Consider the following 16,885-nt stretch of genomic DNA (forward strand, 5'->3'; position numbering starts at 1 on the left):
TAAGATGGAGGCAATCCATATGCTCAAGGCATGTGGGAACTCGCCAGATAGTAAATCAGTGCTCTGAAATGCCTGACCTTACACTGCAGCATCTCCCTGCTCCCTCACCAGAGGCTCTCCATCTCTATAAAAAATAGCCACTGCATTGGTACAACTCTCCGGATTTTCTCATGTTTCCTGTTAGAGTTTCAGAATCCAAACGCAAGTCAAGGTCCCCAGCACATTCAGTGAATGTTCATTAATCTTTCCTGGCTCAGGCACCCAGGGAGCTCAGTAACACTCAAGTCCAGAAGAGTTCCAGGCTGTCAGAGGGATGGGCTATTGCAGGCCATACTGAGAGCCTGTCCCAGGCCTGCTGCAGATGGGTTCCAACAAATCACCTTTCTGCAGGGGGCTGGATATGCAGGTGTATCCAAGGGCTCCAGAGACTGAATGAAGCTGGTTAATTAATTTCCAGCATGGAGCAGGCTGATATCCCCCTGTCAGCAGCATCTACAGACACCCAGCGGCTCTGGGTGAAAGATGGGAGTTGTAGGGATGGAATCCCATGGAATTTGTGTCCCCACTTTTCTCCTCCTGCTCAGAGGATGCTGTCATCACAGCTTGCTTCCTCTCCTGCCCCCCCATGAACTGGCTCCAGGGAGAGGCATGGAAATTGGGACAGCTGACAGCGCAAGAATGGGAACAGCCAATGGCATGGGAAGGAAAAGCCCAAGCCCCTCTGGCTGGAGCAACCCCTTCCCATAGCTCGGGGAACAAACGCACCAGCGAGCACAGAAACCACCAGGAAATAACAGCATTAAGGAAAGCCCATGTATTTAGTATTAAGTCTTTGCCACTGAGAAACACAAGACCAGGCTTTTGCGCCTGCCCTAATTTAGCTCTTTCCCTCTGGAAAGGACTTTTTGGGAAATGCTTTGTGCTCATGTCCCCAGCATTAATCAGCCCCTGTCAGCCGCCAGCCCCGCGATCCCCCTGCACTCGCAGGTGCGCTGCTCTATCCCACCTCCCACGTGGCAGGTACCCAGCGGCTCCAGCCTTTCACAACAGATATCCAAGGGGCTCAAAAGTGCTTGAAGATTTTTCTTTTAATTAGAGGAGCTCTGGAGACATGCTATATTCATATGTATTTCCTGCTATTTTTTAATTTATTGCTACATCAGCTATTAAAAAAAAAAAAAAGGCAAAAAGAAGAAAGGAAGGGAGCTGCCACAAGCTGAGCGCCTTTTGGGATGACTCACTGCAGCACTGAAATGGCTGCTGGCTTCAGACTCACCCTGCCTCTGCGATTTGCTTCCAGGCTGCAGAAGAGACCACAGCAAGAGGTTTTGCCCCTTGTGCCTGCGTGGAGGATTTGCCATGTGGTTATCGACATAATCCACCCCGGCCTTCGGCGGGCGGAGACTCGCCTTCCTCTAGAGAGGAAGATGGGGGGAGACGTGAAAGGAAGAGATGGCGAGGCATTTCCAGCTGACCTGATTTTCTGCATGTTCCCATCTCCACATCACTGCCAGTTAGTTCAGGAGTGGCAGTGGAGGCACAGGGCTGGCCCGTGCTGTGGGGAGCTGCACTTTACCAGGGCCATTGCAAACAACTGTGCCAAGGAACAGCCCTTACACCTCAATTCACTGGAAAACAGCCTTAAAGTGGGAGTTTCCCTTTCCTGCCACAGCTTGCCAGTGTCAGTGTGAAGGCAGACCAACAGGCTCTGGTCGGCTCGTGGCAGAATCAAACCTTTTGCCTCTGAACTTTTGCAGAAAATTCACCTCAGGTGCCATTGATGCAGCAGCCAAGTCCGCTCTGAAGGATGCTGCGATGCCATCACAAACCTGCACAGGGCCTCTGCAGCCTGGGAAGTGAACTTCCCTTCTCTGCAGTTGCTTCCAGCCAGAGCCTTGAGCTGCAGCAGGAGACATGGAAGTGTCTCCTCTCTGTGTCTCTCCAGCTCCTTCCCAGGGTAATCCCTCCAGTCTGGGAGCAATAAGGACAGAGCCCTGTCAACTCCTTTCCCACTCAGGATTCAGCTCCTTCACATGGTCCAGGGACACTCAGCAAATGTCCTTGTACTGGGAGAGCTGATTTTGGGAGGGTCAGGGCTGAGGTCTGCTCTGTAGTAGAGCATAAACAGGGCTCTGGTGCAGACACCAAGTGCCAGATGGAGTGGGCGCCCTTGCAGCACCAGGCACGGCTCCTTCCCTGAAAAATGGCTGGATGAGAACTATTTTCAGAAGGGAAAAGAAAATTCACCCTGATCACCATATGTCAGTGACAGGCAGAGAAAACCCCACGTGGGAGCCAGTCCTCCTCCTACCCTGTGGGCTGCGCCCTGCTGGGGCTCAGCACCCACCATCAGCCAGGCTCACAGCTGCCTGGAGCAGACAAAGATGGGCATGTTTATCTTGCAGCTTCCAGGGATGCTCAGCCATCTCTAATTGCCATAAAAATAAATGCTCTTTGCTTCATATCACAGAACAGAGGAATTTCCCTCTGCTTTTTTTTTTTTCTTTTTTTCCTATTTTCTGAGGCCTCCCTCAAAGTCATCCCTTCCCCCTCCCTCCGCTGCCTCCTTGCCATGTAAACAAGCACAGGCACACACAGTCTGACACATCACACACATGGAGACACGCTGATGGCCCTGCAGCGGCCAGCTCCGCCTGGCACAGGGACAGGACTGGCAGCACACGCGGGAGGCGGGCATGCGGGCAGGGGGAAGGATGCTCGCCACCAAAAAGAGCTCTCAGTCCGCCTCGTGCAAGCCTGGAGAAGGCTGAGAGCCCTCAGGCTCCAGCCCCTCGGACTATAATCAGCAAGCCGATGGAAGGGATGCAGAGGGTGCTGCGAAGTCTCGCCCCGTGCGAGCCGCCTGTCTGACACAGCTGCTCTGTGCTGCTGCCGGAGCAGTGAGCCATCGCTGCGGGGACATGCAGCCCCGGCCGTCACCCTGGGAAGGTCCATTTCCCATCCTCTCCTTGCCATCCCTGTGCTGCAGCAGCTGACTTCCCGGGGAGCTGGTGCGCTCGCGGTGCTCCCCGGGCTGTCCGGGGATGGCCCCGGGCGGCGGCGGCAGCTCGCTGACCTGAACCCAGCGTGTGCCGTGCCCGGGGCTCGCTGCCTTCACCCACCTCCCAGTGAGCCTTGGAAGCGACACCGAGGAGCTCAGCAAGCCAGGGGAGCGCTTCCCCGCGGGGCTGCCCCGGTGCCCCGCACACTCCCCGTTCCAAGGAGCACGATGGAGATGGATCGCACGGAGGGCGACTGCGAGGGCAGGGGTGCATCGTGTGCCCGGCGCGGGGCGGCACCGCCGCCCGGGCCCGGCTCGGCCTGAACGCGCTCGGCACGGGACCGCCCGGCACTCCCGGCTCCGGGGGCTCAGCCCCAAGGGCAGCGCTTGCCCCCCGGGCAGCTTCGCAAAGACCCGGGGCAGCTCAGGGCCGGGTGAGACGGGTGCCCCCAGCGCGGCTGCCACAGCCATCCCGTGAGCTCTCCCTCCTTCCAAGGGACTTCCAGCAGGTAAGACTTCAGGAAAGCCAGGGGTACCCTCGCCTGGTCCAGATTCCCGGCTCGGTTCCGCCGTGGTGGTGCCTTCGCAGGGAACACCGCCAGCCTCGCACGGAGCTGTGCCGACTTGGCAGCCGGCTTCGCCAAAATCAGGTCGCTGGTCTCGTCCGGTGGGTTCTCCCCGGGCATCCTTAGCCCTGTCCCCTGTACAGAGCTCGGGAGGGGCCGGTGGGAGGCAGAGGCAGCCACGAACCGGGGACTGGAAACCGGGAATAGGGAAGCGGGCTCTCCCCGCCTGTTCCCGCGGCGGGCGGGCGGAGGGCGGCACCGGGCCGGGCGGCGGGCGGGACCCCGGCCCCGCGGAGCTGCTGCCGCCGCCGGCCCCGCGGGGCTCACGGCTCCGCGCCGGGCGCGCTCCTGCGGCGGGGGCGGCGCCGAGGCAGGTGAGCGGCGGCGCGGGGCCGGGCTCCGCCAGCGGGGTGCTGCGGGCACCGGCAGCGCGGGCACCGCGGCACCGGCACCCGGGGCGGGCGGGGACCGGGGCAGCGGCATCCCGGGGCTGGGTGGGGACCCGCGGCATCGGCATCCCGGGGGAGCTGCAGGCACCGACATCCCGGGGACCCGCGGCACTGGCATCCCGGGGCGCGGCGAGGACCTTAAGATCGGTAACGCAGGGAGCGGGGCACCTGCAGCCCGGGTACCCGGGGTTCCAGAGCCCTCGGGCATTGCAGGGGTCCTCACCCCGGGGTGCGTCGGAGACCCGAGGCATCGGCATCCCGGGGTGAGAGGGCAACCGGAGGAGCGGCATGCAGGGATGAGCGGGGAAGCGAGGCACCGACATCCCGGGGTAAGCGGGGAGCCGCCGTGCCAGCATCCACACCCCGGGATGCCGCTGGGTGCCGGGTCGCAGGGACACTCCTCCCCGTCCCTCTGCGGGCGGGTGTAGGGGAGTCCCTCGCCCTGGAGCCTGCCTTCCCCGGGGGCTGCATTCCCCCTCCCGGGGAACGGAGCACGGAGGTCCCTCTGGAGAGCTGTGCACGCTCAGCGTGAGAGCCGGGAGTGGAGGCTGGCACAGCGCTGGGCTCTTGGCAATCACCCTCTCCTGCACCCGAGGCGAGCGGGGAGTCCCCCCGTCATCTCCATCTCCAGCCCTGAGCATTTTGGTGGCCTCTCACCATACAGCAGCAGCTTGTGCTCTGCTTGCAGGGAGCAGCCAGTAGTGGGAATCCCCCTTCCATTCTCCCCACTGCCTGCCTGGCAAACCCCTACACCGCCCAAGGCCGTCCTGAGCATCTTCAAGCCGATGAGAACGAAGACGCTCAGCAGTGGGGATGGGGCTCTGCAGGGGCAATTTTGGATGACCAGACAGCAGGTGTGTCCCCCCCCCCCCCCCCGTCCTGTCCCAGCATATGGGGACACCCTGCAGGAGCTGGGAAGCCACCCAGCCCCACTGGTCCCCTCAGGTACTCAGCAGGGGACTCCCAGTCCTACCCCAGTCCCATGGATATCTCGCACAGGATCTCCTCAGTGGTTTGCAGCCACCACCCCTGCACGCCTGGGACATGCACAGTCACAAGCCCCAGGTGACAGGGCATTTAGGGTAGGCTACAGGCAAAGGATAAGAGGTTCCTCCTCCTCTACGCATTTCTAATGGCTCCTTTGAGACAAGCCACACGACTCCCTGCTGGGAAGCCTCGCTGAGCTGTAAGTACAGGGTTTTTTATTTGGACTGTTAATCTAAATCCATTGTACCTGGTTGGAAAAGACCTTGCGTGCAATGCTCCCTGCACTTGCTGCATCCTCACTTGAATGTCTATTAGCACCTTCCTTCCCATTCCCTTGAGTTCCCTCTGCCAGGTAGAATAAATATACATAACTTCCATTTGAAAGCCTTTGAGAAAAAAAAAAATATGTTGTCAAGGGAAACTCTTCTACCATTTCTTATAGACATACTTGATCTGTTTTATATTTTATTCTTACTGTCACAAATGCATATACCAGGGATTTTTTCCTCCACAAGATAGATATTAATTTGAACGCCCAACACCCAGCTCACACTGGGCTTGTGTAATTCTGACGGTTGTCTCAAAATAGCTTACAATATATTTCAACATCTATCAGAAAGAGACTGGCTTGCTCTGTTCCTTTTTTCCAATCATTCATGGAAATTTTGGGTCAACTAAAGGAAAATTTTGCAAATTCACTTTATTCCAGACAGACACATTTGTATTCTCTGTCCGTCAGGCTTTTAAATAAAAACTACCCAAGCTTCCCAAAGTAAGCTTCTGTTTCCCAGCTGATACCCCTGCAAATGTGAACAGGGTGCACATGTGCTTTGATAGTCCAACATGGGAGATCACACTGGGTCCCAGTTCAAAGCCCAGTTTTGTTCTAAAGCTAAGCTTAGCTTTTCGTGAAACAAATAGGCAAGAGAGTTATAAAACTATTAATTGCTGCTTTAGATTCCTAGATGAAAGCTGTATGTGGGCAGAAATAATTTGGTCTATTCATAAGCAAACATCATAAAGGAACATCTCTGGCAGTTTGGTACCCTTCTCCTCGCTCTGCTTCCAGTGCAGGAGGGATGGAGGGATTTCCCTGGGGTACAAAGCTTGCAGGGTACTGACACCCACCTTTTAATTTTGAGCGGGGAGAGAGGTAGGAGCCATCTCCTTCTGCCTCTGTCTCACCCAGAGCCACAGCTGTGTGCTGGGGATGGTCCAGCTGAGCTGGAGTAATGCTTCAGGCTTGTCCTGCCATCCTGGGCCGTCCTGTGCCCCAACCCAGCCCCCAGACCACCTTGCCTTTGATTTTGGTGGCCTGACCTGTCAGAGAGGCTGCTCTATAGGGAGGATGCAGAGAGAGTCTGAGGCTGGTTTTGGGATAAGCTGGATCCACAGATGCACTTCCAGGGCCCCCCATCTGTGTGTGTGTGCTTATAGCCTGAATGCATGAGCATCCTTCTGGAAGGAACCTGGATTAGTCATCCCTACCCCACAGATGGGCTGTGTGATGTCTTCTCTGGAAAAGCTAATCTGACACTGAAATTCCAATTTATCCCTGAAAGAAGGGTTTACACCCCTTCCTCTCCCGGGCTTTTGGCATAAGCTTTAAAAATGTATCCTTCTCCTTCTTCCCTCCTGTTTGAAAGGCAAGACATTGAGTCCATTAAGCTCTGAGGTTTATCACCAGCTGGTTGCCTCCTCCAGACGTGGTGAAATGGAAGTGCTGGTGGTGGTGCAAGCTGTGTCTTTAAGGAGCCCTGGCCGGGAGAGGCAGTGGAGTTCGCAGATGCCTTTGCCAGGCTGTTTCACACAAATCTGGCATTTCCTGCACCCACAGCCCAGCTCAGCTTGAAAACACCTCCGGGGCTTAACCATGGCTCCATTACCTGTTCCTCTGCAGCTCTGCTCTGACCTACAGATTAGATGTGACTGTGTCCCCCAGGTCCCTCCCCGTCTGACAAAGCTTTTACACCGAGGTTCTCAGACTGGAAAGCAGGTAGAGCCCTGGTGTTTGCCCCATAAATCCTGGGACATGGCTGATGAGGAAGAACTCATGGGACTACCTTGTGTGGTGTGATCCACCTCGTGTCACTGACCTGGCCTTGGGCCTCGGTGGCTGCTGTGTGACCCCTCTGTGGGGTCTGCTGGCACCTCAGCATCACTGCAGGGGCTGCAGCCTTTTTACCCTCAGCTCCTGCTGCCTGTTTGTGCCCTGTGTCCCTGCAGTCCCTAAAGCCTTGGAAAGTCCTGTGGATGACATAAGACACACACAGAAAATGGAAAAACTGTAATTCCTCCACCAAGAGAGCAAAGCAGTGTCCCTCAAACCCCACCACTCTGTGCCAAGAGCAGGGAGATCCTGTGAGTACAGGGCTGCTCCATGTGTCCCCTGGTTGTTTTGATGAAAAAGGTGGGTGGGAAAATCAGATTTCAAGGTGGTGCATAAAGATCACAACACATTTTATTTGCCTTTTCGCTCTAAATTTCTGGTCAAGATAGGTAAATGCCTCTGCATCTGGGAATGCTTCTCCTTTTTTCATGCTTTAACTCTTTCTCATTAGAAAATAGAATTTCTGCTGCACAAAAAGGATCAGCTCCCTGAAACTTATAAATCACTAAAATGCAATAGAAATCAAAACTCTGGGTTTTTATTTCACCATCAAAATACAGATTTTATTCAGTCATCAATGGTTCTGAATCATGTTTTTGTTATGTTTCAACATAATCAAAATAATCTTAATATTTTACATGGCAGAACACACAAGAGGAAACAAAACAGGCAGATGAATTGTTTTGACACTTCTTCCTCTCAAATTTTCCCTAAAATCGACACCTTCTGTGACAGTACTTTGATTTTGGCAAAACTGCCTGTGCTGCTGGAAAGATTGCACCATCTAAGGACTTTCTGACCAGGTCTAATTAGTAGCGTAGGTAGCGGGGCTACAAAGCACTTTGGCAGAATCACAGCAGCGGTGATTTGACAAGATTTAATTTTTCCTCCAGGAGACTCTTTGGGGAATAAATCTTCTCTTCAGTGACTAATTACCTGTTTGAAGAAGGAGAGCCCCATGGGTGCGGTGCTGGAGGTGAATTAAACTGCCTTCCTTAGGCCATTAACAACCTGCAAAGGGAGAAACTTTAGGAGGAAAAAAAGCAAGGAAAAATTTCATATGGAAAAATCATTGGTTTTTCTTTTTTTAGCTGCCATACCACAGGAGAACAACAGTCTAAAGCTGTTTTTCTCCCCTACTCTCTCCTTGGTCTTCGCTTGTCAAAATGCAAACATCCCTCCTCACCCCCCAGAGTGCTCCAAACCCAGGAGCACCCAGATCTGGGGGAGCCCTGTGTCCCCTCCAGCCCCGCTGTCTCATCCACAGGTGGAACCCGCTCCTGCTCTGCTGATCATGGTCAACAAGACCTTAAATTACTGGGGTCCCAGTTTTGAGGAGGACGTTATCAACATCAACGTGGGGGGCCTGAGGAGGCGGCTCAGCTCCAGCGCCCTCTCCAAGTTCCCCGACACCCGCCTGGGCCGGCTGCTCTCCTGCGACTCGGAGGAGTCCATCCTGCAGCTCTGCGATGACTACGACGTGAGCGCCAGGGAGTTCTACTTCGACCGAAACCCCGGATTCTTCCTCTACGTCCTCCACTTCTACCAGACGGGGAAGCTGCACGTCATGGAGGAGCTGTGCGTCTTCTCCTTCTGCCAGGAGATCGAGTACTGGGGCATCAATGAATTCTTCCTGGACTCCTGCTGCAGCTACCGCTACCACGAGCGCAAGCTGGAGAGCCGGCACCACAACTGGGATGAGGAGAGTGAGGTGAGCAGCGTGGACACGTCCCCTGATGAGATCTCTGACATCAACCACGACCTGCTGCGCTACAGCACCCTGCGCTGCGGCAACCTGCGCAAGCGCCTCTGGCTCACCATGGAGAACCCCGGCTACTCCATCCCCAGCAAACTCTTCAGCTTCGTGTCCATCAGCGTGGTGCTGGTGTCCATAGCCACCATGTGCATCCACAGCATGCCCGAGTACCAGGAGGTGGATGAGAATGGCAACGTGCTCGATGAACCCATCTTGCACAAGCTGGAGTATTTCTGCATCTCCTGGTTCACCTTCGAAGTATCCTCCCGCCTCCTGCTCTCACCCAACCCCAGGAAGTTCTTCAAGCACCCGCTGAACCTGATTGACATTGTCTCAGTGTTGCCCTTCTACTTCACCCTCCTGGTGGATGTGACCATGGGCAGTGACTCGGAGCTGGGCAACCTGGGCAAGGTGGTGCAGGTGTTTCGGCTGATGAGGATATTCCGGGTGCTGAAGCTGGCTCGGCACTCCACTGGACTGAGGTCACTGGGGGCCACCTTGAAGGTAAACTGGCTCTCTATCTCCTTATCTGCTCCTTTAGTCTAGTGCCTAGCAGGGCTGAGAGTGACCTGCTGAGCAGGTAGCAGGCCAGCCAGCAGCTCTGGGTCTGCCAGCACCAGTGTGTATGGCTCAGGGATGCTCCTGTCCCCATTCTGGGAAAAGGGGAACCCTCCTAAGGGCATGCTGCCAGCTGACCAGAGGCCAGTGTCCAAACCCTGATGTCTGCCCATTTAGGGAAACAGAAATCCTGGTTTGGCTAAGTTGATACTTGAATGCTTCAGGATACAGTGAGGTTGGGACTGGCACAAAGCAGCAATAGAAAAGCAATGGGTGAGTTGCATGGCTTGGGACAACCAGCCCCAGGCAGGCTCTATGCCCTCAGCAGAGCCTGGGTTTGCAGCAGCTGCCCCTCAGTGTGATGGAAAACTTGGCATACAGGGCTGGGGGAAGCTGGTCCCAGGACCATGTGGTCCTCAGGAGGAAGGTCTGGAGGAAATGCTGACCAAGTGGAGGACCAGGATTCAGGTATACCTACAAATGGCATCCCTGCAGGTCTGGTGAGAGGTTCCACATCCCCCATAACGTGCCCCAAGGCTGTGTTTCTCCAGACTCCCACCCACAGCACCTCTGGCCTCTTCAGAGAGACCAAGGGCAACTTGAAATCTGTAATGCAATCATCACTATCCTGCTGCTGCAGCCAGACCTCCATCACTGCAGCTCAGTGGTGAAGCAGGACCAGCTTCCACACCCAGTGTGGTTCTGCTCACCCTCGCCATCTCTCCCCTCCATCCCCCTTCTGCTGAGGGCCATGTTCCTGAATCTGGGGAGAAGGAAACTCACCTCCTGTGCTTATACAGAAAATCCAGACTGCTGCAGAGGCCAATTAAACTCAGCCTTTAATTGTCCCTGGTTCTTGGTGATTGCATCAATAGGAATCCTTAAGTTCAGAGTGACACATGCTCCCAATGCCCCACCACACATGGGACTCATGCTGGGCACGGGGGGGTGATCACCAGGGCAAACATTGCCTCTTCTCTGGGCAATTGCACAAGTATCCCTGTGCTTTACCCCTTCAAACAACCGGCGTACTACACAAATGGCCAAGGAAGCAATCTTTGTAACCTGGAATTCAACCAAAGGGCCACTCTCCTCCCACTCAGTGCCTGGCATGGGAGGGAGCTGCAGCTGCAGGTGCTGCTCCCTCTGAAGGGCCATGTCTAGGATGAGGAGCTGGGGACACCCTGTTTTTGCTGCTGCAGCAGTGACAGGGCTGGCATGGGGTGCTCTGGCCTCGGCAGGTCTCAGCTGCTGGGGCTGGACCCATTCCCGTGGCTGAGTCACGGAGGAAAGCAACCACTGAGTGGGAATGGGGGTGAGGATGGGCAGCAGGAAAGGTCTTCTGCCAGCTTCTGCTGTGACGCACATCAGCTCTGCCCAGACTAATCTTGCAGAGCCCACAGAGCATCAAAATATTCTTGGCATCCTCAAAACCTGCTGTAAACAGAGTCCAGGGTGGGTTACTTGAAATGAAGATGCCTGAAGTCCTTGCATCATACTTGCTTCTGAACACTCACCTTGAAAGGACACTGACAAGTGACAGACCCAGGTAAAACTGCTGGTGAAATTTAAGTAAACTTGCACACGTGGAAAGGGCTCCCTAAGTCCTGCTGGTGCTCTATCCAAGCATGAACAACATCTTTCAGCAGAGCAGGCACTGATGGACTCATGTGCATATTACTAAGCAGCAAACAAGATCTGGGGAGCCGGCAGCATCCCGGCTCTGGCTGCTGACGAGCAGCTGATTCACCAGTGACGTGCTGGAAAGTGCCCCTTCCTGGGGACTCCGCCGCCAGCTCTACGTGGGGATGGGCAAAGACACAAATCTGATGCAGCAGCTTGGCATTGTGATGTAGTGGGCACATAAATTGCAACGTCTCGTTAATAATAATTTACTTCCTATTGCGAGAGCAGAAAGCAGGAGCAGAGCAGTGAAGGCTGTTAACAGCCAGGAGGTGGGAGCGATGGCTCTGGCAAGCTGAGTGATTGTTCCCTTGCCATGAAAGTGCTAGCAGAGGGAATTCTGCCATTTGTGCATCGTAAACCCTGAGCACTCCTCAGATTGCTTGGGGCCTGATCCACAGGATGTTTAATTTGAGGAGAGGCTTCCTACACGTCTCTGCTCTTCCTCCCCGCCACGCCTGACATCCATTTCTGCTATTGCAGCTCCACGGGTGTGGGTTTGGATCCCCTCTCCACTGGCTGTGGATGGATGTTGGTCCCTGGGTAATTACAGCACATACAGGGATCTTCAGGAGTTGCTGTCTGTCCCCTCAGGACCTAAGTATGTAAGGAGGTTGGAGCTGCACAACCCAATCAAGCTGCTGTCACTGCCATGGGCTGTCTTTGCTCGGTCTCCACACTCCTATTTCTGCCAACACTCAGAGTGGCCTCTTCCATTATGATTGTCTTCTGCTGTACTGGTGGAAAGATGTGCAGGAACCTGGAGACTCTGCTGCTTGGAGGGCTTTTTGCTGGAGTCTTTTATTACCTAGCACTGCCTGCCCCAAGGCTGGCTACCTGCAACCCACCCAAACCCTGGTGAAAACTGCATCCCACCCAAACCCTATCCAAGCCTGCATCCCACCTGATCCTTGGCTAAACCTGCATTCCATCTGAACCCTGGCTAAGCCTGCATCCCACTCAAACCATGGCTAAAACTTCATCCCAGCCAAACCCCAGCTGCAGCTGCCTTCCCCCTCAATCAATGAGCAAACCACAAGCTTTGCAGATAAAGGGCTGCAAAGAGGTGGCAGCCAGTGCTCGAGGATCAGCTGGGAGGTTTCTGGAGCCTTCCCTGTGCTGCAAACCCTGACCCTGTGTGTAAATTGAAGCAGCAGGAGCTATGGAGCTGCTTGACTTCCCCTTTGTCTTCCCCCTCCAACACATCCCAGGGCCAGAACTGATACTCTTAAAAAATGTGTGAGGTTATTCGGTGCTGCTGGTCCCCAGCTGGGATGTACAGACCTGCTGTTAACTTCCAGCCACGAGCAGGTCTTTCTTGGCCAAGGGATACACCCTTGGCTCTGAGCTGTTTGTCCTCCTCGAGGAGCTCCCTTGGCACTGCTAGAGGGCATTCACAGCCACAGGTGAGGCAGGAGAAAGGGAGCAGGAGGAGGAGGAGGAAGGGGAGGAAGAGGACGCTATTTGGTGTTACTGGAATTATCTGAGCAGCTTTTGCCAGCTGTCTAAGCAAAGTCTCCTCATTCCCTGCCATGGATCCACGTCCTTTTAAGTCTCATCCTGACCACAGAAGCCTTTCCTCACATCTGCTGCTGTTTGCTTTGCTCAAATGTTGTTTCCTTTAGCCATTATGTGGTCTCCAATAAAGCATTTTCTGCTTGTTAGGAGACTGGGAAAAAATCCCAACAGTCAAAGCTCTGCTTTCCTTTCCCCAAAAGATGAAGAGCAAGCTGGCAGGTCAGTGGGCAGAAACATCCAAGAAATTCACTTAGGGCAGTCAGAAAGTGATTGGACAAGGCGTGCTGGGAGGATGGTGGTGGCAGTCCGTCCCCTGGCAGTCCCTTCCTGGCATGACTTGCTGCCTGGTCCTCCAGCTGCCCACTGCCTTTTCCCCCTGGGCTTCTGGCACAGGTTTATACTTTGTTCAAATATTAGGAATATAAAAAGAATGATCACAGCACCAAAGTTTAGGTTGAAACCAGAGAAATTATGTCTTCTTCAAGGAGCATTGCCTGCCACTGCCATCAGAGTTGGGTGTCCCGTGGCTCTATTCCCATCACGGCTTCCAGACCCCTTGGGCTGTACCTTATCAAGCTGGGGCTTGTAGCACCCTGTAGGATGGGTGCTAAGACCAGCCCATGCTGACACTGGGTGGGTCCCTGCTCTGCCCTGATGAGCAGGGATGTTTGGTTTTGTGTCATCTCTGATGTGGTGTTCCTACATGTCTGTAACAAAGAGTTTCATGAATGCTGAGGCTCAGTGGTGTTGGGGTACAGGAGGGACCCTGGGGCTCAGGGGTCCCCAGGGAGCCTGGGCTGAGACCTGGGTAAGAGCTGAGCTGAGCCTGCAGCAGAGACCACGTCCTCCCTGTGAGCAGTGCCAGCGGCTCAGGAAGGTACAAATTGCTCCTTTCAGTGGCTGCCTATTAGGTGGTTTCTGGGGACCTGCCAAGAGAAAAGGAAAATGTGCTAAATATTTTTAGCCGAGATCAGGCCAGAGTGGGTGCTGGAAGCAGGGGAGCAGCCTCTGCCGGGCATCCCTGGCTGGGGAACACAGATCTGTCTTCCCTCCCAGCACTTGCAGCCTGGTGGAGTGCAGAGAGGCAGCTGTGGGTGCCAGGAATGATTCCTGGCTGCACCACTCGCTCCAGATGTGAGTCACTCCTGCCCCATTCCAGCCCAGCCCTGGAGCAGGACATCCCACAGCAGAGGTGGATGGAGGCACTGAGGTCCCTGGTGGAGGTGTGCAGGGAGTCTGTGCAGGGCTGTGTTTGCACTGTGGGGTCTCTGTGTCCTGTTCAGTGGCCCCCACTGATCAAGGCTCTGCTTTGCCTTCCAGCACAGCTACAGGGAGGTGGGGATCCTGCTGCTCTACCTGGCCGTGGGGGTCTCTGTGTTCTCTGGAGTGGCCTACACTGCTGAGAAGGAGGAAGACGTGGGCTTCGACACCATCCCGGCGTGCTGGTGGTGGGGCACGGTCAGCATGACCACAGTGGGCTACGGTGACGTGGTGCCCGTCACCGTGGCGGGGAAGCTGGCGGCCTCGGGCTGCATCCTGGGGGGCATCCTGGTCGTGGCACTGCCCATCACCATCATCTTCAACAAGTTCTCCCACTTCTACCGCAAGCAGAAGGCGCTGGAGGCGGCCGTGAGGAACAGCGGCAAGAAGGACCCGGAGGAGGTGGGGAGTGTCTCCAGCCATGGGCGAGACTCGGAGGCTCTGAGCGAGACCTCCCTGGGCAGGGACAGCCCCGAGCACCCTGGTCTGACCCCTGGTGCCCAGCCCAGCCCCTGAGCAGCCCTGGGGCACGTGGGACCTGCCTGCTCACGGTGAGCACGGCACCGGGACACGGCATCACCCTGCCCTGGGAAGGACAGGAGGGGTTGGAGGAGATGCCCAGTGGGTGTTGGATGCTTCCAGCTCCTGTGCCTGCCTGGATGTGTTTCAGCCTTCAGCTTGCTCACCCGTGGCTGCAAAGGGAGGTTGTGGTGCTGGATATACCCCAGCCAGAAAGGGAGGCAAAAAAAAAGAAATACAAGTGACCCCTGATCAGGCACTGCCCCTGGGTATGGAAAGGGGTTTTCCTCTGCCCTAATGTTTTGTGTTGTCCAGGGTGAGGTTAAATAGCTCACGGATCAGGCAGCCCTCAGCCAGGCTGGCAGCCCTTACAGATCCTGTGCCATGTCGACAACTCCAGCCCCAGCCTTGACTACCCCCAGCTGGAAAAAGGCTCAAAAGGCTCACTTGCCCCTCCAGCCATAAAGGAAAGGGGCCTAGGAATGAGTCTGTATGGGAGGAGAGGTAGAGGGTGAGCCCCATGCTCCCCAGCCCCTGCAGTGGGATCGACTGAACCTCACCTTCCTTCCATTGCTAGGATTTATCTGTTCTCCTGCACTGCCACTGCTAGGATCCCCAGGGATCTAGGGCTGTGCTGGGAGTGTGGCACAGCTGGGAGCACTGCCCACACGTGGGGGAGGGACACTGCCCACACACCCAGGGGTGACCAGGATGGCAGAAGCAACACTGAGCTCTGAGGCAGCAACAGTCAGAGGGGTCAAGCTGGGGGAACTGAGGAGCCAACCCCAGTGGGGCTGTCCCCCAAGCCCTGCTCTCCCTTGCCTCAGCCCCTAGCCTGGCTTTATCTTGTCTCTTCCCTCCCTGTCTCAGGGCCAGGAGGGCTGTAAGGAAGGGGTCACATTGCCCCAGGTGTCCTCACAGGCAGCTGAGCTCCTGGAGTGCCACTGCACTCACTTTCCCTCACTTGTTCCCTGCAGGGAGAGAGCTGGGGCAGAGGGGACCTTGCACTGCTTTTGTCACTGCAGCCTCTGAGCACCTCACAGCCAGGCAGGGAGGTTGGCCTGGAACACCAAACCCTTCCTGCCTGGACCCCCAGCCCACCTGAGCACTTCTGGGACTGCTCCCAGCACAGCATTAATTCCCTACAGATCTCTTCCTTGCCCTCCCACCCCTGCTCTCTGGAAATTGTGCAGCCCTGTGGCACACGGAGCAGTGCACCCAGCAATGCCTGTTTTCAGCAGGAGAAACATGCATCCCACAATCCCAAACCACCTCAAACACACCCTAAAGGCTGCAGGATGACCCCAGGATCGTGGCTTTGCTGCTGCTTGTCCTGGCTGGGGTTCAGCACAGCTGCAGCTGCTGGTGCTGGCTCTGCCTGTAGCAATCTGCTGGAAAGCCAAACCAACACTGGTGCAGGTCCAGCCTTTCCAAGCCCAGTGGGACTCAGGGAGGGTCCCCAAGGGATGGTGGTGTGGGATGGGAGGGTGCTCATGCTTCTGGCATCATCAAGTCTTCCAGTACCAACTCCATGGTCTGCTCCATGCTTATTCCTGCTGGGAGCTGGGACTGGAGAGCAGCACCCTCTGCTCCAACCAGCTCCAGCTGCACTGTTACTTGAATACAGGAAGGAGTTTCCCCTCCTCAACATAAATATTCCAGTAGCAAAATGTATTCAAATGTGAAGAGTAAATTATATCTATTAATGAAAAAGCATTATGCAAATAATTAGGAGCATGTAAATTAATTTTCTATCTATGCATGGGATGCATACTGTATATTTTATTAAAGACCTCAATGACCTGCTGTGGATGCTGATTTCTGTTTTGTGGCAGCTGTATGAGCTCATGCAGCCCACAGGCTGAGCCAGGGCTGGGTCAAGGTGAGCAGGAGCAGTCAAGCTGCTCCCTCAGTGCTGCAGGTCCCTGTCAGCCAGCTCCAGCCCCACCCTGGAGCACAGCAGAGCTCCCACCTCAGCCCTGCTCTGGATGGTGTGCTGAGAGGCAGTCCTGGTGCCTGGACCACTGCTGTCATCCTGGCTGCAGCAGTTTGGATGAGCCACCCTCCTGAGGCTCGGTGAACGAGGCATTCATGGGGTGTGAGGGGACCTGCTGGAGCTGGTGGGCTCTGGGATAAGCCACTCAGGCAGCCAGGCATCACAGCTGGGAGGGAGGAAATCCTGATGCTGCGTGTGGCTCTCTGATGCTCTGAGATGAGGGGGTGTCTCTATGCTGTTGCTCTGCAGGGCTGCCTGGGGAGGGCACAACTTAACCACTGCTCTCCCTGTGTCAGGTGCCTTACCCTGCTGGGTGTGACAGGGGTGAAAACAGTTTAATCTTTACTCCTTTGAGAGCTTTCCCATTAAAAAAAATTCAAATTTGCATGCTGCTAGTCATTCCAAGGCAAAAGCTCCCCTACCTTGGGGGCTATCAGCAAGGCAGGATCTCCTGTGAGCCCCTCTGCCACATGGCAAAGGCA

General features: G+C 55.4%; 1 protein-coding gene across 4 annotated transcripts; it reads left to right on the plus strand.

Annotated features, from left to right (window-relative positions):
* The first annotated feature begins 3,239 nt into the window (after window positions 1–3,239).
* Window positions 3,240–16,213, plus strand: KCNS1 (potassium voltage-gated channel modifier subfamily S member 1). 4 transcript variants are annotated; one of them, XM_031506539.3, is made up of 3 exons: window positions 3,240–3,510; window positions 8,381–9,373; window positions 13,949–16,213. In XM_031506539.3, the coding sequence occupies exons 2-3, from the start codon at window positions 8,408–8,410 to the stop codon at window positions 14,402–14,404; spliced, it is 1,422 nt and encodes a 473-aa protein (XP_031362399.2). In that variant the 5' UTR covers window positions 3,240–3,510; window positions 8,381–8,407; the 3' UTR covers window positions 14,405–16,213. The 4 variants fall into 4 exon arrangements, with proteins under 4 accessions (XP_031362399.2, XP_021383584.1, XP_085414151.1 ...); XM_021527909.3 differs by lacking the exon at window positions 3,240–3,510 and adding an exon at window positions 3,841–3,941; XM_085558025.1 differs by lacking the exon at window positions 3,240–3,510 and adding an exon at window positions 4,316–5,202.
* Window positions 16,214–16,885: the final 672 nt, after the last annotated feature.

The sequence above is a fragment of the Lonchura striata genome, chromosome 20, assembly GCF_050655825.1.
Source record: "Lonchura striata isolate lonStrDom1 chromosome 20, ASM5065582v1, whole genome shotgun sequence".
Classification (NCBI taxonomy): Eukaryota; Metazoa; Chordata; class Aves; order Passeriformes; family Estrildidae; genus Lonchura; species Lonchura striata.